Raw genomic sequence first — 23,064 nt, 5'->3', positions numbered from 1 at the left:
TTACAGTTACACATATCTAAAAGCCTTTTACCGGTGTGTGTATCATCACTCCAAACCAATTAGTTACAAACATTTTCGAACCTTAATGGTTCTTCTTCAGGTAACGATCCCCTAATGGAATGCGCTTCAATTCTACGTTGTGAAGAAATACGATCCGGAACGTTGTCCTGTCCCGATGATGTCAAACTGGACTTGCACGCTATGCTTGCCATGCTCTAATTTATCGTTTTATTTAGTACGGCCTGCCATGTTGTCGATAGAGTTATCTCGTCCTTGTAGTTAATGCAATTACCTTCATTAATAGCGTTAAGACTTATGTAGATCGCCTCCAGCCATCTGAGGTGGTGTGAATGACCTTTGCCTGGATGAAAATGGGTTCAATGTCAGGGTCCAACAAGTAAACAGCTAGAGCAGTGTTGTTTCTTCCATGGTTAATATCGACTACATGCTCTTTTATATGTGTTTCGAGGTGGCGTTTGGTGGATCTTATGTATATCGTGCTTCTGTTACACCTGTGATCCATAACGGGGATGGTGTAGATGCCTGGAAGCTTATTTCGGTCTGCTGTATCTATTCCGTTCCTTAACAATTCAAAAATTGTAGCACGTCTTCTAAAAATAATACGGATATTCTTTTTTCTGGCAATCTCCTTGTACAAGGATTTGAGCACTGAGTTATATGTGACAGGGATGTTGTTACATGGAGTAGCGTGAGGAAGTACGTTACGGTCTGCTTCCTGAAGTTGCATATTGTTGCGCAGCTTTTTAATAAGCCCGTGGTAACCGTGTCGTTCGGCTATGGCTTCTATGCATTTCATTTCGGACCAGAGTTCACTTTGGGAAGAGGAGTGTGTATATGCTCTCCTAATCAAGGCTTTGAACGCAGCCACTTTGTATTGCGGAGGGTCACATGATCCTGCTGGTATGTATAAACAATCATTGCTTGGTTTGCGGTAAACTGCTGTTTGGACGGTGGTGTGATCAATCTTAATGCTTATATCTAGGAAGTGAGTCTCTGTAGGGTGTGCCTGGTCTATTTCTATCTTTAAGCCATATGAATTGTTATTGATATCCTCTACTAGGTCAGACATGTTTGGTTCTTGTTTCCACAGGATTAGAATGTCATCAATATACCTCTTGTATAATAGGATGTTAGGGAGATATTTCGGAATGAACTCTGACTCCAGCCTCCTCATTACTAATTCACACAGGTCCCCTGCAATGGGGCTGTCCATTGGGACCCCTCTTTGCTGCTCATACGTTATTCCATTGAACTGGAAGAAGGAGTTGTAGCAAAGCAAATGTGCCATTTCCAGGATGTGATGGTGCAACATGCTGTCTTTTATGACATTAAATAGGGTATCCCTGATTGCACAAAATACAGGTGGGAGTTTAATCGATGGGTATAGTGCTTTAAAGTCTAAGATGGTGATGTACTTAGGCAGTATGGGTAACTGTTTAATGTTGGAAATGACGTCTACAGGAGAGGTGATGGAGTATGGGTACCCTTCCAGGAGAGGTGACAGCATCCTGTGCATAGCCTTCTCAAGTTTAAAAGTAGGCGCCCTGGCTTTATCAACCACAGGTCTTAGTTCATATCCTTGCTTGTGGGTTTTTGCGAATGCAAACATTCTAGGTGTGTCCGGTGCCTCGGAAATGATGTTTCTTAACTGCAGCCATTTCGCTAGTTTTGTACTGGTGAATCGTTTAACCCTTGAGTGGAAATTTGCAGTGGCGTTGTTGTTAGCTACGCTGCAATTCATACTGTTGATATGCTCTTCCAGTAATCTATCGTAGGTATCCCTCTTCATCAGTACCAGCGACTTGCTCTTGTCTGCTCTTACTAGCGTGACTTTGTTCGACCGCATCCACCTACGTGTACATTCAGATTTGCCCTAAACTGTTTCTCGACTTGTAATTCTTTTGATCTTTTCAGGTTATGTGTGGCTTTCCACTGGAAGTATTCTTTCTCCCTGTCTGGGCATCCGACCAACAAGGCCTCCAAGTCAGGGATGGTGTTAATGATATCTACATTCGGGGAAGGGGTGAACTTGGGTCCCAATCTCAGCATGGCGCTCATGAACGGGGGAACTTGGAAGTCATCCCACGTGACGAAGGAGAACAACGGAGGACGTCGTTCCTTCATTGTTTGCTTCTTTATATTATAACATATTTAGGATTTAGTTGTGAATTATCTTTATGCTACACACCCATATCTTTCTGTATTATTATGAAGAAAAACTTGTTTCATTGCTAAATATAACATTCTGCCAATCCTGGTATTATCTGGTATGACCAGGTTTTACAGATCTCAAATATGTTTCTCATATAGATGGATGTCAAGATGAGGACTTTTTTTGGCAGGAGATCGTTCCCTAAAAATATTGTCTTTCAATATGTTTTTTTATAGTTTGATCTCTTGGAAAAGTCAAATTCAACTATATTATTCATATTTTAACATTGTTTTTAATCCATTAAATTATTACTAATTATATTCAATTATATTAAATTATAATTGTAAGTAACAACATTAATTTTCATATAATGGACATATCACAATTAACAGCCTAAGTTATATTAATACATCAGTTGTTTGTACTTGTCCAGATGTATACTTGTGCCAAAATGCATTTTTGACCTATGGTAACTGTACCATTATTTGACACAGACCCAGTGATTGACAAATACCACTAGAAATCATAGTAAATGACATTACAAATCTAATTTAGGACAGCTAATACAATGTACTGTTATTTTTAAGTATTACCAAGTGATTTGATGTAGTTCAGTTTTTGAACACTAGAGAGAGAGATATGGTAGAAGCCATTTTAGTTGTGGCTTGTATGTGAAGCTAGAAGACCTTAATTTTTTGTTAAGGAGTAAAGCAGAGAAAATCCATTTATATCTAATTGGTGTTAAGCATTTTTAATAATGTTTTATTTTATTTCCATAATTTAAATAGTGAAAAATTATTAAAAAATACTGCCTAAAGCTACAAATAACTATTTAAGGCAAAAACATGTAGGCTTAGTGTCTATTACTAGTTTTAATATCTATTATAACACCAGTGTTTGACTTTAGATAAGAAAATCTGGAATGAAACCAGAAGGGAAATATTGTAATAATAAGAAAACCAGTAATTGACAAAGTTTTTCCAGTGTTTGATATATAAATATCAAACACTGGAAAAGCTTTGGACAGTTGTTAATGGACAAGAAATATGATTTTAAAGAGGAATACAATTTTAAAATTCTTTCAATTGCAGGCATCAATGCCAACCATCTAGTTTTGCTGTATCTAAGCAAGTGCTTGTATTCCATCTCTGCATCTTCCCAGAATTCTTTTAATAATTCTTCCCTTGTTGTAAATATATGAAAATGACCGTAAATTTTAATTATGATGCACTCAATATCAATTGGAAGTTGATCTGCTGCTGACTATATAGTGTTGTGTACTATATGTGCAGCACATCCTACACAAAAAATTGGCTTCTGGAGATGTGTTTTTAGCCTATTATACACATTATTACCAAACAGTTGATTTAACTTATGGTTTAACAAGCAAAAGAAATAAAAATGAATGAATTATGAATTTAAAACAACTTATCGTATTAAAAATACTATGTACCCGTATTAAGATGTACTAATTATGAGACAAATAAACTGCCTTCAATGCTAACAACAAACTTGACTCAAAAACATACTTTAATCATAAGTACTTTTGATAATTGTTATATTATCATTTTCAGACTAATAGAATAGAAATGGAATAACAAGAATTCAAACTCAAATACAGTTGTTTGATTTTCACACGAGTAGAAATTTAATGTTAAAAGTAATAAAGTAATAATTTCAATAAAGTAAATAAGCATGTAGTGTCTAGGAAGTACCGAAAGTACTCCAGACAATAAGTTGGGTAAAAATGTATGCGTGAGGACTTTACATAGACAATGCCTTGACTTTCAATTAACAAAGTTTTAATAATAGACAAATACATCAGAACTTACACTACTTACTACTAGATACAACTAACAACACTCGTGACAATTAATAGATCCTTTATGAGGAGCCAATTGTGTGATCTCAATAAAAATTAATTTTAAAATATATTTTACAGATGAAGGTCACTTGCTGAATCTCCCTAGTATGAGAACAAATTTTCCTTTAGGGGTTCAAGAATCCATTCTCAACAGTCTTTGGCCACGTGGTTCACTGATGAGCTCAGAGAACGATAATATTAGTCTTATCCGGTTATACACCTCAAACACTCAGTCTAATGATAATGATAATTTATCATGATGTATAACTTACTATGATGCTTCTCGAGTGGTTTACTACCAGTTGTTCAAACTGGGTCATGTCCTTCTTTCTTCCTACTTCACTTCCCACTCCAAACAAGCCTCTGTACATGTGATCCAAGTCCCGGTAAGAAAAAAGAAAGTTCATCCGCACACACATGGGATGTCAATTTATACATTCCGCCATCATACTATGTCACACCCTTCATGTGGTCATCAAACAACCAATTGTTACACAGCAGACGACACCACCCCAAAAAAGGTGGTTCTACCCGAATGAAAAAAATTAACATTTCTACAATTACAATTTCAGGCATGGCCTAACAAAACATATTACACAAAGGACATAAACATATACAAAACTCATATGAAAAAATGTATATAGTGACGCAGCACTACAAGCACAATAAAAATACAAACATAAATACAAAAATTGCACTAAAACTGTTTTAATGACCTAGCATGCACTTACATTTAATCACCAGTCACAATGAATAACATTTTTTGATGGATGTGCATAGCTGAATGCTGCATTCTACATTTCCAATTTTCCCTCTTTTTGCAACAGTTTAACACCATTTAGCCATAATATTATAATTCATTATGGTCTAATTATATACTACAACCAATTTGCAATGAAGGTCCACTACAAGCTACTTGATTGACAGAAAATATTATCACTTTGAATCTTTTTGTGCAACAACCTTTCCACACATACAAACCATTTTCATTTGTCGTATGCCTTAGTAATGGTGACATCCCCATCCAGTCTAAGTGCAAAAACCATTTGTGTTGATAAAACTCCTGGGTATGTGAGAGTGAAAGGAAGTGTTCAGGGGATTCTGGGAAAAAGGAGAGCCTGACTGTAGAAAGTCCATGTGGAGAGAGTGAAAAGGGTAGTGCTATTGGAACTGTGCACTTAAGAAGAGGTGAAACTTAGGTGGCTCTAGGGATTTGTACTCAGTGATTGAGGAGTGATCATAAAGGACTGCCAAGAAATTCCAAGACTTTGAAAATTAATATAAGGACAGTTTTATGATTTCTGGGCCATTACTAACAGACTCACCAGCTTTGTCACTGAGTATGTGAAGTATGAAGCGCGATAGGAATACACAGACACGTGAATTCAATTAAAACAAATTTAATTTCGCGATAAACAATATATACAGATGAGTTCTTTTGGATTCCCTCGGTCCAATTTCTCTTACTGTCCAATAGTAACAATAACCCAAGTAGCTTACCTTCTTGGCAACTACTTGCCCGACAATACTAATGAAACCCGCGCGATCCTTAACTAACTTAAACCTAAGGATAGAAAAGTGTAGAGATAGGGAAATGAGAAGAATTGATAGGATAGTGGGGTACCCTTGTTCTCGCTAAACTCCGATGCCGGCTGGTGCTTTATTCTCTGGGTCTGTCAATGTTTTAAATATCTTCTACTATAATTTCTTTTCGGTGTCTCTGGTTCTACAGTCCGGATCCTCACCTCACGGCTCTCTATTCGCCCCTTGTGGAATTCCGTCTCACAAGCTCGCTGGTTTCGTCCGTGCTTCTTCATGTCTGGCCAGAGAAAAAGTGACCCTTCGTGACCCAGATTTGACTTGTCCTCAACTCGAAGTCTTTGTCCCACACAGCTCCCTGGTGGGTGGGGAGTGGGAAGCCCCTGTTCCCAGAAGCCAGAACAATGAACAAAGGAAGTAGGAAAGAAGGATTAAGAAAGAGAGAAAATTATTAAAACTAATTAAATCTATAATACATATGTACAAAAATATATTGCGTACAGCCACAAGTGTACTATTGTTAATTAAGATCTCCCTGCTGTGTTGGTGCTATGCACTATTATTATATCTGAAAAAGGAGGGATTTATTGGCTTTGTGCTTGTTTGTGTGTTTATACCCTTTTGGATAACATTAATTGCTATATTAATGTTATTGTGTAAATTCTGATCTTTGTTTTTGTTTTATTGGGACTTGAGAACAATGGATTAACCCAAACATGTGTGACCATCATTTTACACTTATCACTCATTTTGAATAGCACTATTGCAGCAGTTGCATACAGATATACATTGCATACATATACATGTTGCAGCAATTTCATATAGATGCATGTGCATATCCAACACTGTCCAATTAATTGCTTTTGCAGAGGAATTATAAGGCTTATATTTTTACTTTCCAATCATTCATCGTATTTCAATGCAAATTAGTCTGTTGAATGTTATTCAGAACATTTAGAAAGTTCAAATTGCAAAAAAAAAAAAAAAAAATAGAAAGAAGAAAAATAATTATTTTAAAAAGTGAAGGTATTGGTTTGATTATTTGAAATAAAAGAAATTATTCTATAGATTTTTATTGTACCCACATTAGTTATATAAATAAAACCAAGAAGGTACATGATATTTTTACAAAAAAGGATAGGATATATAGTAGTATACTGTATGTATTCGCCACTACAGTCCTGGTTATGTCTAAAACATAGCCTGATGGCTCACATGATGGTGATGAAATGGCTTATGGTACCATTTACTATTTTAGTTGATTTTTTGATTACTAATTCATATTGAGCTTTTATGAAGAAGTCTGAATTGAGATATAAAAATTGAGAAGTCTAAGACAGAATCTTAGTGAAAATTTAAAAATTGAAGAGTTATAGTTGGTAGTTTTGTGTACTGATTCCATAGCTCTATTAGGAATCCATATTATTTGAAAGTGTTTGAGCAGATTAATATGAGAACTGTATAGCTGAAAAAAAGCATATTCAGATTTAATAGGTGTGATAAGATTAAAATTTGTATATGTAAATTGAAAGTAAAATAAAAGAAGTCCACACACACACACAAAAATAAAAAATATGTTGAATTTCTTTCTTTTACAAACATTTGTAAAATTTTTTGATCATCATAGTTTTGAAAAAGTATTGTCTAAAACATTTAATCTCTATATATTTTAATTACATTTTAATTTTCAAAAAATTTTGTTTTTGTAGAATAGTATTTTAAATTGTTTGGTTTTTTTCAGGATTTATTTTACTTGGTGATCTAAATAATTATATAGAAAATCACACATTGAAAAGACACACTATCATAGAATTGAATGAATTTTATACAAAAGAAAGTCACACAAGGTAAATTTTAGTTTATTATAAAGAAAATTTTTTTTTTATCTTAAATTTATATTTTCATTTACTAATTTCTAAATTTTTTCTTTAGTTTACTTTAAATTCATTGTAGGATAAGTTTTTTGTCACAAGTGGTCATAATGGCCAGTCTAGTTTGTCTTGGCTTTGAAAGACACTCTAGGGCCGTGGTTCTCAATCTTTTTGAAGTCAGGGAACACTAAACTTTGACATATTTTTAAACTTTGACAATAAACTTTCATATTTTTCTGAAGAACACTTAAAATATATCAACTTTAAAGCAGGAGTGGCAAACTTTTTTGAAATCAAGAGCACACTCAGTCTAGTATATGATGTCATTGGCATTTGCTGATTACATTCCCATAAAAAAATTATTTTACATTGTATTGATTTTTATTTTTCAACAATTTTTAATTGTATATTCGATTTTTTCAAGGAACATTTGAAGTGACTTCACAGAACACCCGTGTTCTGCGGATCATGGATTGAGAACCATGGCTTTAGGGCACAATGTTCCTTGAAGGCTCTGCTGTTCCTGAGAGCACTGATCTCAATTCTAGCTGCTTAGTGAGTTTTCCTGTCTTGTTTGACACAGTTTGGGAAGGGTTCCTTGTTAACAATACCACGTTAGTTTGCTCTAAAAGACAATTTGCTTTCACATCCAAAAGCCATATATCTCAAATGGAAGTTTGATCTTCTGTGATGGTTTCCTTGTTTGCTTAAATCTACAGGTCAACACAGCTTTGTCATTTTGATAAAGTGTCATACTATGATATATGGATGTTTAAATGATACATTTGGGACAAGATTTCAAACTATTGATAGCAGACAAACACAAACAGTTTGTACTGTGCAGGTGTGCAGATTTCCTGTCAACAATGAGTCACTTTCTAGAGCAGGCTGGCATGGTATTGTTAATCATTTACTTTAAATTCACTTGTACTTTAGGAAAACACTATAGGAACTTCTCAGACTGTATCAGACAAGACATGAAGAATTGTCAAGCAAGTCATTTTACTGTGATTGAGGACTCTCAGGAACAGTAGAGCCTCTAAAAAACATTGCTTTGATCTTGAAATCAGCCTCTCGAAATTATATTATGTAAGGCATACAAGAAGCCATGCCCTGATAAAAATTTTAATTTATATCATTTGAAATATATATAGTCGAGTCAGCATAAGTTGTCATAGGTATAACTAGACACCGTCGGTTATGTAGTCAGTTTTCTGTGGTCTCAGCCGACTTACATAGACATTAATGTTAAAAAACTCTGGTTTACTTGACATCATTTAAGTTGTCACCACTGGATAAATTGACATACTTTTTCTGTCCCACACTCGTTTCTCGTTTATATGTCTGCTAAGTTGACTCCCTTCCTGAAAAAAATGAGTTTACACCACCAGTGGCGTAGCGTGGGTGTCTGCCGCCCGGGGCGGAGGAAAATTTCGCCGCCCCCTTATTTAGGTATTATTATTATTTATTGTGAAATTTTGCCGCCCCTTAAAGTGCCGCCCAGGGCGGGTTGCCCCTGCCGCCCCTACGCCATGCTACGCCACTGTACACCACACAGCTTAACATCACAGCAATCCAATTTTGTATTTTCTTACCTTTCATTCATGCGTTATTTGCAGCAAGTGTTTCACATTTCTGTTAGAAATGAGTATCTGAAACCTAATGATGTTTATGCTGAAGGAAAAATAGGAACTTGTATCCAAATTTGAATGTAATAAAACTTTGCAAGTTGAATTTGCAAAGAAAAATACAGTATTGTAGCTTCCAAGAACATACATTGGTGGGAATTCTGAAGAAAAAAAGAGGAAATTAAGAAACTTTTTCTTGGGTCTTTGTCATAGCTGTCTTGAAAACACCATAGAAAGTCACTGTACAAAGATGTCAAAGTTGCTTTGGTACATTGGCTAAAGCAAATGTGTTCATCGAATCTTCTTGTTACAGGGCCGATACTGAAACAAAAAGCGATGGAAATTGCTGAGGTATTTGAAGTAGAAGCCAACTTTAGTGCCAGTGATAGATGGTCAGAGAGATACATTGCATGTATAAAGCACTACTATATTTTCCTAATTATAGTTTTGTGGTTTTTTCCAATTTTGAGTCATCATATTGGATAACTTCACACATTTCCATTTCCCCTTGGGGTGTCGACTTATGCAGACTCAACTGTATATTGTGGGGAAGTACTCGATCTTTAGAGTATTCCCTGTGCAGGAACAAAACAAAAAGAAACTTCAAAGAAATAAATCACACACACTATGACTCCAATGCAAGGAACTTAAAGTTTATTTTAGTCCTTCCGATCCCTTCTCTGTCCTTTTGCTATAACAGACACTAAAACAAAGGAAACAACACACAAAAAAAAACAAACTCCGCGACTCTCTCGTCTACACATCTTCTCTTTCTTTCTTTTGTTGAGCATGCACAATCTTCTTCTCTCCCGCTTTGATCCGGGTTTTTTTTTGGTTGTCATCGAGAATGCCCATTTCTTCTTTATCCTGTGGCCCACCCAAGGAGCTGGTTACACAACAGATCATGTGATTTTCAGACCACCTCCTCCCATTAAAACTTTTACAACAACAAACAGAAAACTTTTACACTATGAGGGGGTAACATTGTGTTCACCAATATGCTACATTTTGTGTCTTTACAAAGTTTAATATCTAGTTGTAGTCCCCATGACTCAATGCATGGAAGTTGATTTGGTGCCTTCTCAAGTTGTATCCACTACTCAAACTATCTTCAGTTGATGTATCCTCTCACTTTGATCCTTATGATTTTCATCATTTTCTGGTAGAACAGTTTCCCTTTGTCTATATGCCCTATGTTCAATTTGTTCCTCCTCTTCGTTATCTTGTATCTTGTCAGCTCTAGCTGGCAATGTTTGGAGCGTATGGCCTCTCTTTTTGCTAAGATTAGCAAATTTGCTCTCAGGACCAACATACCTCTTGAGCCAGTCAATGTGGACTGTTTGGTCATCCCCATCCTTACATACCTTTATTCTTACGTTCACTTCATTTATCCTATCAACTATGCAAAAAGGCCCTAAATATTTTGCAGAGAATTTTCGTTTGGTAGAATCTTGAAGAGGTTGTGCTAGCCATACTAATTCCAATATTCCCAACTAAGCCAATATTCCTGACTCATTCTTTTGCTCTCCTCACTTAGAGCACATGCTGTTTTGTGCACAGTCTCGAGTCTCTCCACAAGAGCTGAGTGGTAACTTTCTCTGTTCTGGTTCAACTCGACTCTGTCTATCTTGTCACCATTAGGGAAGCGGGGGTCAAAACCGTAAATTAAAAAATTGGGCATCTCACATGTCTCTGAATTTACAGCGTTTCTATACGTGAACATGTCTGCTGGGAGGTGGGTATCCCAATTACGATTATCCCCATCTGATATGTGGGTGATAATTTCAACAATTGTTTTATTAAACAGTTTGATGAGGTCATTAGATGTGGGACGATATGTGGTCATCATCATCACTCTTTGTTTGACCTCTAACATTCGGCACACCTCCTCCATCGTACTAGATGTCAAATTCGGTCCTTGATCTGATACTAGTATGGTCAGGCACCCAAATCAGCAAACAAAATTGCAAAAGAATGCCTCGGCGAGTGTGTTTGCATCTTGGGAGGGGATGGCCACGCCTTCAGTATATCTTGAAAATAAATCAACGAATATGAATATATAGCGATTTGATTGTTCCGTTACTGGGAATGGTCCTATAAGATCAATAGAAACTTCGACCATGGGGTGCAACACTGTTTTGAAACCCTGGACGGGGGATTTTCCTTTGTGACGATTATAATGCTGGCACACCTTGCACACTCAAACAAATTCCTCTATCCTTTTCCACATTTTCGGAGAGTAGAAATAGCATTTAACTACAGCAAATGTTTTGACAATTCCCATGTGACCAACAAGGGGGTGACAATGATGTGTAAAAATAATTTGATTGACTGCACTGTCGATAATATCGAAATTCTCTATAGGCATGTCTACCGTGTCATTTGGTCTCTCTATCCCAAGAATTTTACGTTAAACGCGGCCAAAAATTTTATCGATGTCCTGAGACTCTATTATGATTTTGTCAATCACTTCCACAGGTCTAGACTGATTTGATGTCACATAATTTGTAATTACATCACTGTGAACCCTTGAGAGAAAATTCGCAACCACATTCTCTTTTCTTTTCACATGAGCCAAAGTTAGATTGTATTTGCTCAACTCCACGGCCAATCACATTAGGCAACGGTTGTGATTCTGCATATGTTGTAGAAGTACTGGGGGCTTATGATTGGAATAAACAATCACCAGGCATCTGAGGACAAGATATCTAAAATGATGTAATGCTAGGACGATGGCCAGACATTCTTTTTCCATGTTCGAATACATCCTCTCACCCCCTTGTAGCTTCTTACTATAAAATCCTATTGGACTGACATGTTCATTCTTCCACACCCTCTGGTTCAACACTGCCCCTATGCAACCCTCGCTGGCATCGGTACTTAAAAGGAATTCGCTGCCAAAATCAGGGTGTCCCAATGTTTGGGTGTTGACTAACATTTCTTTAATGTTCTTAAAACTCTTCTCACATTTATAATTCCAATTGAACTTTGCCCCTTTTTAGTTAAGTCAATTAAGGGCTGTACTATATGGGTGAAATTTTGAATAAATGGTCGGTAGTAATTGACCATTCCGAGGAATGCTCTAATGTCTTTTGTGTGAGATAGCACTGCTACATCCATTATCGCTTTTGACATTTTCAGGGTCTGGTTTGATCCCTTTTCCATTTATGATGTGGCCTAGGTATCTTATCTCAGGGACATAAAATTTACACTTCTCTGGATTCAATTTTAGTCTTGTCTTATCTATGGCCTCCATAACTTTATGGATGAGTGATATATGTTTGTCTGAGTTGCTGGAGAATAGGACAATGTTATCTTGGAAGACAAAGCACAAATGTCCTATGAAACAAGCTAAGATACAATTCATTACACTTTGAAATTAATGACCATTGTTTTTTCCGCCCTGGAGTATGTGACACAGTTGATATTTCCCCCAGGGCATAGAGAAAGCAAAGACCTCCTTTTTCTCCTTCTTGAGGGGGATCTGAAAGTACCCTGAGCTCAAATCAAGGACTGAGAACACCTTACTTCCTCTGAATTGTGTCAGAATATCATCAACCCTCATCATAGGGAAGTCCTGACTAATGGTTACATCCAGTGATGATATTCGAAATATTTAACAAAGGGTTCACTAGCAGAAAATTTTTCCCTAACAATCACCGACGAACAAAATGGAAGTTTTGGCTAGAAATAAATACAATACCTTTTCTTGCAATATATCTAATAATCAGTGGCATATTTGGAACGTAAGGGACCCTGGGCGAAGACCAGGTAACAATAGTATATCAGTGCTGTCGACTTTTTTTTTTTTTTTTAGGCAGAGAAATTTTTCACCCTGAATGGCACTGCTGATAACAGACAGATGTCATCATCTCTCAAAAATACAATATCCTTTTTATTTCACTGTCCATAGCCCAACACGTGTTCCACAGCCATCTTGTATTATCTCGTGCGCATGAGATTGTGGGATCTCTCTTATGACTGGATCTAGTTTCAAGAACTCTCTTGAATCGATCGCGATCTCATTTCGGTTGAGATTGAAACAATCAAGAGAGATTGCACCAAGGCATAGTCCCCAACCTTGCTCACAATCTAGATTGAAATGCTCGGTGCGAACGGGGTATAAGGCTCTAGTTTAGTAGTGTTACAGAGTATAATACGTATATTTTAATATATTTTTTAAAAGAAACAAAACCACTGAGAAATGTTACGTGTGTTTAACAAGGTTCGGGAAACTGAAAATTTTACCAACGGGTTCAGGCGAACCTGTGCGAACCCGCTGAATATCACCACTGGTTACATCATTTATCTGTTCTAGGTCCAACATAAATCTACTGTCTTCATCGTCTTTGTTTACGATGTATATGGGCAAATTCCAAGGAGAATTACTCTCTTCTATGATTCCAGCCTCCAGGAAAGAGTTGATTTTCTCTTTCAACTTGGGAAGAATAATGTGGGGTATCCTATATTGCCGGGTGTTTATCGGTCTAGACTCAGAAAGCTCAATATCATGGCAAAATTTTGATGTTCCCGTTAGGTTTTCAAGCTTTGAGGAGAAGCAAGAAGAGAAGATATGTATCAAGTTAAACCATTTTACTTTGGTGGGGAGGAGGGATATGATCCACCTTTATTTCCTTAGGAATTGTACAGTACTTGTGGCATGACTCGTTACTGTGAGTGTACACTCAGTACTTCTGTCCTCCTGTGCCCATGTGCTAATTTTATATAACAATTTGCATATCACCTCGGACTTTCACAAGAAGTTGATTCCAAGAATGGCGTCATAATCAACAAACATATTTGCTTTGACGTTCCCAAACTTCTGTTTTATGATCTTGCCACCACATGAGAGTTTTATACAAATTATGGGTTCATAAGTTATAGGCGGTCCACTTATCCCCTTCACCAATAGGGTTTCGTTGACTATCTCACAATTATCTTTGTCTAGTAGCATCTTTACTGTGTCAAGATTCATTAATGACCTTTCTGACCCTGTGTTGATGAGAAATCTGACCTTCTTTGTTTCAATTGCTCCTCCGCACACCAGTAAACCATTTGTGTTTTGTCTTATGTTCAGGGCCAGCTTACAAACATGGCTGAGCTTGCGATCCTGGCTACTGTTTCAAGCCTTGTTAGTTTAACTGTTGTTTTGTTTTTGTCAGGCAGTTACATGCAATATGTCCCGAGTGACCACAAGCGTAACACACATATTCCACTGCTTCTCAGCTCTGGTTTTTTAGTGTCTGTTAGCCAGTTTTTTGTTTTAATTTTTACTAAATTCATTGTGGGAAATTCTTTAACAGAAATTCATTCACATACATAAGTTGTAGAAAATAACATTTGAATTTTTGCTGCATACTTCCTTAAGCTGGGAAATTGATATATTTATTCACATTTTATGCGTCGCGGGCCACAAAATATATGAATGCAGTCCACAGATTGCCCATCCTTGCCCTAGACCATCACTAACATGCAATTAACTGATTGCCCCTGGAAGTCGGCTTCTTACAGAAACACAGCTTCCCTGTCATCAAATGTCATGGCACACCACTGTTGCGTATATCATGTGAGCAATGAATTTATAATTAATGCAAACTCCTAATTATCCTTCAGCTGATAAGCTCTTGACTATGAACATAATCACAATTTTTCCATGATCAATATTTGACAATATTTATAATTTTATTTTGAAAAATATTTCCCTGAACTTTAAATAAATAATAAGAATAAAATACAATACCAAGTAATCCTTCGATAAAACCTTTAACCGGTGTGGTGTATGATTAAATTGTGTACACTAACGTTTTCAGATCCCTCCCTGGGTCCCTGAACTTTGCCTGCAAATCTTGGAATAGAAAGTGCTGTCTGACTCTAGATAATTTGAAGATGAGTAGAATTTTAGTTAAATTCCTTACCTGTCACTCTAAACTACAGTATTCTATACTTTATAATACTTTGACATGTTTTCATGCTTCTTTCAATTTTGGGTTTATTTGAGATCAAGATTTATTTTTAATAGCATGTTTTTCCCCTGAAGATTATTTTAATTCTGGTATTTAATCAAGAAAATATCATATATTTCATATAAATTTAAAGTGAAAAATTAATTTATTTCATTAAATTATCCTTTTGTTTGAATACAATTGTAGTGCTATGCTACTATACTAATTTTCATTTATTATAAGTTTTGTATTATCATGTAATCGCATTCCTTTTTGTTTAAAAAAATTGATAAGAATTTTGCTTAAGAGTCTGAACTGCTTTGTCATGGTTATACCACTATTAAGGTTTGTTCCATCAATCTGTCTCCTTTATGTTGTAAAGTCCTCAACTAATTACCCCACACCTGGACAGGATATATCTTGATATATCTGAGTCACTGCATAATTTATTGCAATACAAATAGGTCATCAAATTAACTTCTAATTAATTAGATCAAAGTATTCACTATTTTATTCTAATAATTATGTATAAACATTAGATTATTTATATATATATATTATTATTAATGTTATTTTTTCATTCATTTAAAAAATTTTTATTTAACTTACATTAATCAATATTTTTAAGATTGTTAAAACTAATGTTATTAATGAATACATAAACCAATAAAGTATTTTTTGATATAAAAATTTATATACTGTATTTAAGGTAATTTTTAATAACTTAAATTTTAAAAAATTGATTTAGTATCAAATTTTCAAATTTTATTTTCTAATTTTAGATTAAAGTATATAATATTTATAAAGCAGTTAAGAAAAATTGAAGATAAAAAGATTGAAAATACTGAAGCTTTCTCAAAAAACTTAAGTAAAACATTTAAATGTGAATTATTTAAACCAAATAAGTGGACTATTTATTGATTTATTTCAAGACTGTATTTAATTAAATTATGAAATTTGATGTTAAAGATATTGATATCATCTCATATGAAATTAATGATTAAAGTTAATTTAAATTTAATAAATTATCTAGAAACATCAAAAAAATCTGGAACTTTACAAGCTAGAGTCATATCTCACTATTTACAGTATCAGAACAATAAATCCAATCTTGTCTATAGGTGCGTGTACAACTTGGATTTATAACTATGTAAATTATGTCAACATCATAATAATTTAATTAAATATAACTTTGAACAGATTAAATAATTTGGCTGTATGATTTAACTTATAATTTGATTGTCTATATTTGTTGCTAACTTAATTTTATTTTTATTTTGCGAGAATCAGATTCTCTAAGGAATTTTCTATGCTTCTTCACAAATTTGGCTGCTGTGAACCGTCACTGATAGCATTTACAGAGCCTGAGCTGGCTGCTGATCTTTATAGCCCAAAACTGGGTACCACATGACCTGATGCATAAACAAACTTAATCATTTGCATATCTCTGTTACCTTTATTGGTCCTGCAATTTGCATGTGGCTATGCACATTCCTTCATGGTGTTACAATTTCACTTTTGAGGAGTAGAAATTCTGCAATGAATCCATCCTGAAATCCAACCGATAAATTTCTCTTATTTACTTCCCTCTTTTCTCTTCTTCTTCTTTTTATATATTAGGGTTACCATTCTAGGTTTTATGTAATCATCTAATCCTTTATGTACAAATGCATCTTCTTTTGGTACCCATGCAAACAATTTTTACAATTTACTATAATGGAGTTAATGTTTAAAAGTTAAGTTAAGCAGATAAAGTAAAAAACTTTTATCTTATAAAGATAAAAAAATGAAAATCCTTTTTATAACTGCACTAGCTTTAACAACAAATGCGTAACCATTAACTATGCAGTAAATGTTTACTAATCAAAAGTTTTTGGTCTTCTTCATAGATCTTTTTCAGGAGGTATATGCATTTTATAATTTAAAAAGAACAGAGCTGCCTGTTATTCTGAAATGGTTTTACAACATTCCATTTTTAGAATAAGACAAATTTTAAAAATGTACATGTTAGATTTTTTTATATATTGAATGGAATATTGTGTGATAAGTGACAAAAAACAAATTATATTAAAGAACACAATGTGTACATTATGATGTAAACCAGGCGTGTTTATATCATTATATACATATCATTATACATTATCATTATGCACACATTTTATAATAATAAGTTACTTTATTCTAGAAACAAGAATTTTAATTTAAATAAATAACGACTAACCCGTTACAAAGCTACACATCCACAAGAGCCGAATTATCGGGCTAGAGTTGGCTATAATAAATAAAGAAGGTCCGGGTAGCGTAACTGGTTTCGTAAGCCGATTTCTTTTCCTCCAGTTCCAAATTATTAAAATTATTTATTTAATTTAATTATAATTATTAAGTTTAGTAAGAGATGGCGCCTAACGCCGAGCTCTAGTGCCAAATTGTCTTATTAATTATTTATTTATTATAGCCAACTCTAGCCCGATAATTCGGCTCTTGTGGATGTGTAGAATTTTAATTTATCTTTTGATTAATTCATTTATGGAATAATAAGTAACTTTTTGAGATTCATTTAAAAAATTAGTTCTTTAATTCTTTATTAATTTATTATGAAAATAAACCTCATATAGAATATTATTCTTAACACTTTGCATACCTATTCTAATTTTGATTATAATATATTAGTCTTCTATTATGAAAAAATATTTTAATTCATATAACAGTTTATGTTTACTCATAAGTTTCATTTTAATAATAATTATAAATAATTCTTAATATAGCTCTATCAGAAACTATTATATTAGAAATTTAGAAGTTAGTAAATTTGATTTTGAATATTTCATGAAAAACGGTTTTCAAACATGAATTTTGTAATTGAATATATTATTAAATTCAAATTCTTTATTGATCTTAATAGGAAATAATTCCCAATACAGAGAAATACATCAGTTAGTTACATAAATTAATTGACAAAAAATTTTTCTATTTTTAAGTAACATAAAAATTATAGAAGACAATAATAACTTACAATATTATTCACCTCTATTTAAGTTATTTAATATGATCATAAAATATTTTTATAACCTACATAATAAAATTACACTTTCTTGTAATAAATTTGAATAAAAACTTTGTATAGAAGTATATTTGCTCAGAAATTCTGTTACATTTTCTAAATTGAATATATTATTAATATAATTAGCAATGCCTTACTGTCCTTATTTGTAAATTTTATTTTTTACTGTCTACTTGGACAATGATTATTAGTAGGACCTTAACTGGTGTTTAATATTTGATACAAAACTGACAGTTAGATCAGTTTTGTTTTCTGATCTAACTGTCAGTTTTGTATCAAATATTAAACACCAGTTAAGGTCCTACTAATAATCATTGTCCAAGTAGACAGTAAAAAATAAAATATTATTAATATAATATAATACCTGAATAAAAATAAAAAGACCACTTTGTTGAAATAATTTTGCAGTACAATGAAATAGTAATGTTTTCATTTACATTATCAAAAAGTAAACTAATTATGGCAAGATTACAAATTCAAAATGTGACCCAAAAATAACTTTTGCATAGAAATTTTTCTTTATTATTTATTTCTGATATGGAATTAGATGAGAATACAGTCAAACCTATTTTTATGCGGGGGATAGGGACCGCATTAAAAAAGACGCATTAAAAAAAATAGCACGAAACTTCACGAATGGCTGTAAATAATAGTTTTCGCGACACAATTAAAAAAATATTTTTTTTATGCGGTCCCTATTGACCGCATTAAAAAAATATTTTTTTAATTGTGTCGCGAAAACTATTATTTACAGCCATTCGTGAAGTTTCGTGCTATTTTTTTTAATGCGTCTTTTTTAATGCGGTCCCTATCCCCCGCATAAAAACAGGTTTGACTGTAATTTCATTTTTCGCATATTCATGCAATAATATTACTATAATAAGTGCATTTATGCTATAATAAGTTTATTTAGCTATAATAAGTCAACGTGAGACATGACAAATCGCACGAGACTAGTCGCCAACTATACCGCACAAATAAAAAATTGCACAAAAAAAACCGCACAAATTAAAAATTCGCATTAAAAACATCGCACAAATAAAAATCGCACATAAAAAGAGCGCATAAAAACAGGTTTGACTGTATTTTTAAATTGTAATATCTAAATTAAAATATAATTTTCAATGGTAGTATATTGATATCAATAATTTTTATTTGTTTTGATAAATTTTCATTATTTTTAAACAAGAACATATTTTTTCCATAAAATTAATAATTTTATTGTTTGTTAAAAATTTATAAATTAGCGTTTTTAACAAACAATGAATGCATTTTTGATTTTTGAAATGTTATAATTTGATGAGAAAGTTTACAAGATTTTAGTTATAACAACAGCAAAACGATATTATGATTTAGTAATTTCTAGATTTTTAATTTTGGGATACTTTTCAGAATATTGGCAATATTTTAATCTAAAGCAGGGGTTACCAAACTATGGCCCACCACCGCACTGTGCCACAAATGAGCTAAAATATAATTTATATGGAAATATCATAAATTGTAGATAAACTTACTATGTAGAAAAAATTAAAATAAGTGTAAGTAAAAATGCCAAAATTGGTCTAATCTGATTTTTGCATCTGACAGTAATACAATATTTAGGAAAATTAGTGAAATAAAAAATTCAGCGACTTTAAATATCAGAGCACTTTTTTGTGTAAGTACTTACCTGTAATAAAATTTCTAAAAAGAGCATTATGAGCTTGCTGCAGTAATCGTGTTTGTGTATTGGTAAATAAATATATTGGTTGTCTTTATTTTTTGTGTATTGAGTATACTGTATTGAACAAAATGGTTATGCGGCCCGTGCTCGTCACTCTCTCAGTTATCTGGCCCGCTGTGAAAAAAGTTTGATGACCCCTGATCTAAAGATACAGTGAGAGATCAAATATCCAACTTCCAGGATTCTGGAATTACCAAAAAACTGGCTGTTTTTGAAACAGCTTAATTTTGAATTTGGTGGGCTGTAATTTGTTGCATGGTTACTTTATTTTGGTTTCTCTGGCATACATGTCACATGATGCCAGTTTCAGACTAACTACTGGCATATGTGTTAAATACAATTGTTTTTACTTTCCTTTATTTATTTTATATTTTAAGTGTATATTTAGACTGTATCTAGAACACTGGAAAATCCAGAAATCCAGACCATATCTGCTCCCAAGCTTGTTGGATATTTGGTTCTGTACTGTTTTATATTGGCAAATTTATTATAATGAAACCATGCATATACTGAATTTGATAAAAATAATTATTTTTTAATATTAAATTAAACTTGTTTGAGTACTAAACTTATTAAACTATAATTTCTTTTTTAAATGAAGGTAATCTTGACCTTGTAGATAATTTTGCAAAAAGTCCTCTGACAATTTCAATAAAACATTTATGTGCTGAAATAACAAAGTAAGTTTTTAAAAACCTTTTAACGAACTTTTTACACATTTTTATAATTGTAAAATTTAAATTATTTATCAGTATTTATTATAAATATTATTTTAATTTATTAATAAAATTATATTACTTTCCTGGGTTCTAGAATATATTATATGGTGATCATTCAAAGTTTATTCTCTCTGGGGTTTTTTTTTTTGCATTTCTTGACATTGAAAGATGACGGGGTTACTTCTATATATATGGGGCATTGATGCTATTAAATTTTGGAGGTTGAAGGTCAAGAGGTAGGGAGATAATGGAGGAGTCAAGTGTCATATCTTGAGTGGAGTCACACTTAATGAAAATGTCATTCAATCGTATTTAGTTTTTTAAAAACTTTCCCCTACCTCAAAAATAAAGTTTTTGCCTTTTTATAGTGATTAATAATATAAAAAGTATTTTCTAATAAAATCTCATAATAAATAACACCATATATAATTTTTTAATTTAAACATAATTATACCATCTGAAAAATAGTCTTGTCCAGCTTTTGTTTATTTAAATAGATGTTAGTAATTGAATTCAATAAAATAAATTTTAAAATTAAAAATTTCCTTTCCTCTTAGTGCCCACAGTACAGAAAGAGTCAAAAATGGAAAAAAGTTATCAAAAGTTAGCAGGTGATCGGACTTGTACTGTAAAAATAAATCTGTTATATTTGGGAAATGCAAGAATTATATTAAAATTTTTTATTTTAATAAGATTCAATTTTTATTTTATTTATAATGCAAACATTTTATTTTTGCATTATAAGTCTTGATTTTTTTTTAATACTTTTAAACTGTCTCCATGTGGTAAAAGTGATTTTTATGCAAATTGCTCTGCACTTCAATTATGCACTGTACTGACCTAAAACTTTATAAAACTTCATACAAGTCCTACTAGTACATTCTGTAAAAATTTCATCAAAATTGGAAGTGACCATGTTCTAAATTAGGCCACTTGACATGGAATGACCCTGTATTCATTGTTTGTCATTTAATTTTTAATGGTTCATAATTGAAAAATTAAAATTTAGCTGATAAGTGGTCAATATTGATAGATTATGGTTATTAATATGTTCTCCAATATTTTGTAAAATAAATGAAATAAAAATTCTACATATAAAATAAAAATTGCTATTATTTATTATTAATTTTTTTGAAATTTGTTAAATTAATTTTATCATGTAAAATACTTTTTCTATTATAGAGGAGTGGATGTTTTTGATTTCACAATAAAAGTTAGAGTTGAATACAAATCCCCTAAAACGCCATGGAAGAAAAATGAACGGGAAGGAATATATATAAAAATGAAATTTCAAGATGAAAATGGAGATCTAATTAATGGAATAACTTTTGACGAAAAATTATATGATAAAATTCAAATTGAAAAAGTAATATTTTTATTAAAATTTTTGAAATTAAAATAGTTATAAAAAGAAAATAATAAAGCATGTTTGATTTTATATGTTTAAGCTAAATATAATAAGATACTTTATTTTTGTTTTTCAAAACACATTGTACAGATTTTCTTAGCACATTCTAAATGAATTGCAGTGTCACATGTAAGCAAATGTTTTTCATAAAAATTGCTACTTGTGTTTGTGATGTACACTAACAACTATAATGCAGATCATGCATCCAATTCAGTCACTCAAAAAGAAACTAGTGGAAGTACAATTGTTAAAACGCATGCAGTTGATGAGGTTAACTCAATGGAAATTCTAACAGAATAGATATCATTGGTTTATGAAACCATGTGAGAGAAGTAAACTGTTCTTATCAGGCATGGAAATACTTTTTCATTTGTATGCTGCTCGTTTATCAACTTTAAGGTAGACATTAGGATTTATGTTAGTTTTAAAGGCAGCATAAGTTCTGAGAGGAAAAAGAATTGCAGGAGTCTGGAAGACTAATGATACCAGTTAAGGGTGAATTAATATCACATCCTGTCAGTCAATATCAATCTACATCATTGAAATCATTTTCCATTCTGTTATGTATTGGCAACATCATTGTTTTAGAGTTTATATGCATTGGCAACACTATTGCCTTGGGGTATGGGGTATAAAAACATCTGATCCTTTGTTTGCACAGTGTCTTACATAAAGAAGTACAAAAATAAAGACAATTGTAAGGAACTATAGATTGTGACAATTGTTATAGATAGACAATTGTTATTTTTCATGGCAGTGAAGACACAATACGTTTTATATTTCTAAACTACATTTTGTACATTATTGATAAGTTTTCTTTAATTATAACTTATACAGTAATTTAACAGAATGAAATTTTATCATCTGTTTTCCAATGAGTAATAAAATAATCTTTAACAAATTTCAACAGATTACAAATTGCTTCTCATAACTGATATTTTCAACAATTATTGATTCTGTTTTTGTAAATATAAATATAACTTTAAAATGATTTCTGTAATTGAAATTTGACTTCTTTTTATCATTTTTGCTTTTATTATTGTCATTCTAGAAAATAGCTACTTTTAATTACAAATGAAAAAGTTTTATGAAATTCATAATTATTTACAAATATGGAGAAATTTTTTTATATTCAG

General features: G+C 32.6%; 1 protein-coding gene across 4 annotated transcripts in view; it reads left to right on the top strand.

Moving 5' to 3' along the window:
- The window catches only part of LOC136986736 (replication protein A 70 kDa DNA-binding subunit-like), a 50,631-nt gene that overhangs the window by 16,850 nt on the left and 10,717 nt on the right, over positions 1-23,064 (top strand). For 2 of the 4 annotated variants that reach the window (XR_010882523.1, XM_067284337.1), the window contains exons 4-7: positions 7,318-7,423; positions 15,800-15,900; positions 20,403-20,481; positions 21,703-21,886. Coding sequence is in view for 3 of the 4 variants with exons in the window: in XM_067284337.1 (XP_067140438.1) it covers positions 7,318-7,423; positions 15,800-15,900; positions 20,403-20,481; positions 21,703-21,886 (470 nt within the window). In the remaining variant the exon portion in view is untranslated. The remainder of the gene's footprint in view (positions 1-7,317; positions 7,424-15,799; positions 15,901-20,402; positions 20,482-21,702; positions 21,887-23,064) is intronic. The other 2 variants (XM_067284338.1, XM_067284339.1) reach the window with 2 other exon arrangements.

This window comes from Centruroides vittatus, unplaced genomic scaffold, assembly GCF_030686945.1.
Source record: "Centruroides vittatus isolate TY-2023 unplaced genomic scaffold, ASM3068694v2 scaffold_1167, whole genome shotgun sequence".
Lineage (NCBI taxonomy): Eukaryota > Metazoa > Arthropoda > Arachnida > Scorpiones > Buthidae > Centruroides > Centruroides vittatus.
Note: the sequence above shows the minus strand (reverse complement) of the source record. Positions and strands in the feature narration are given on the sequence as shown.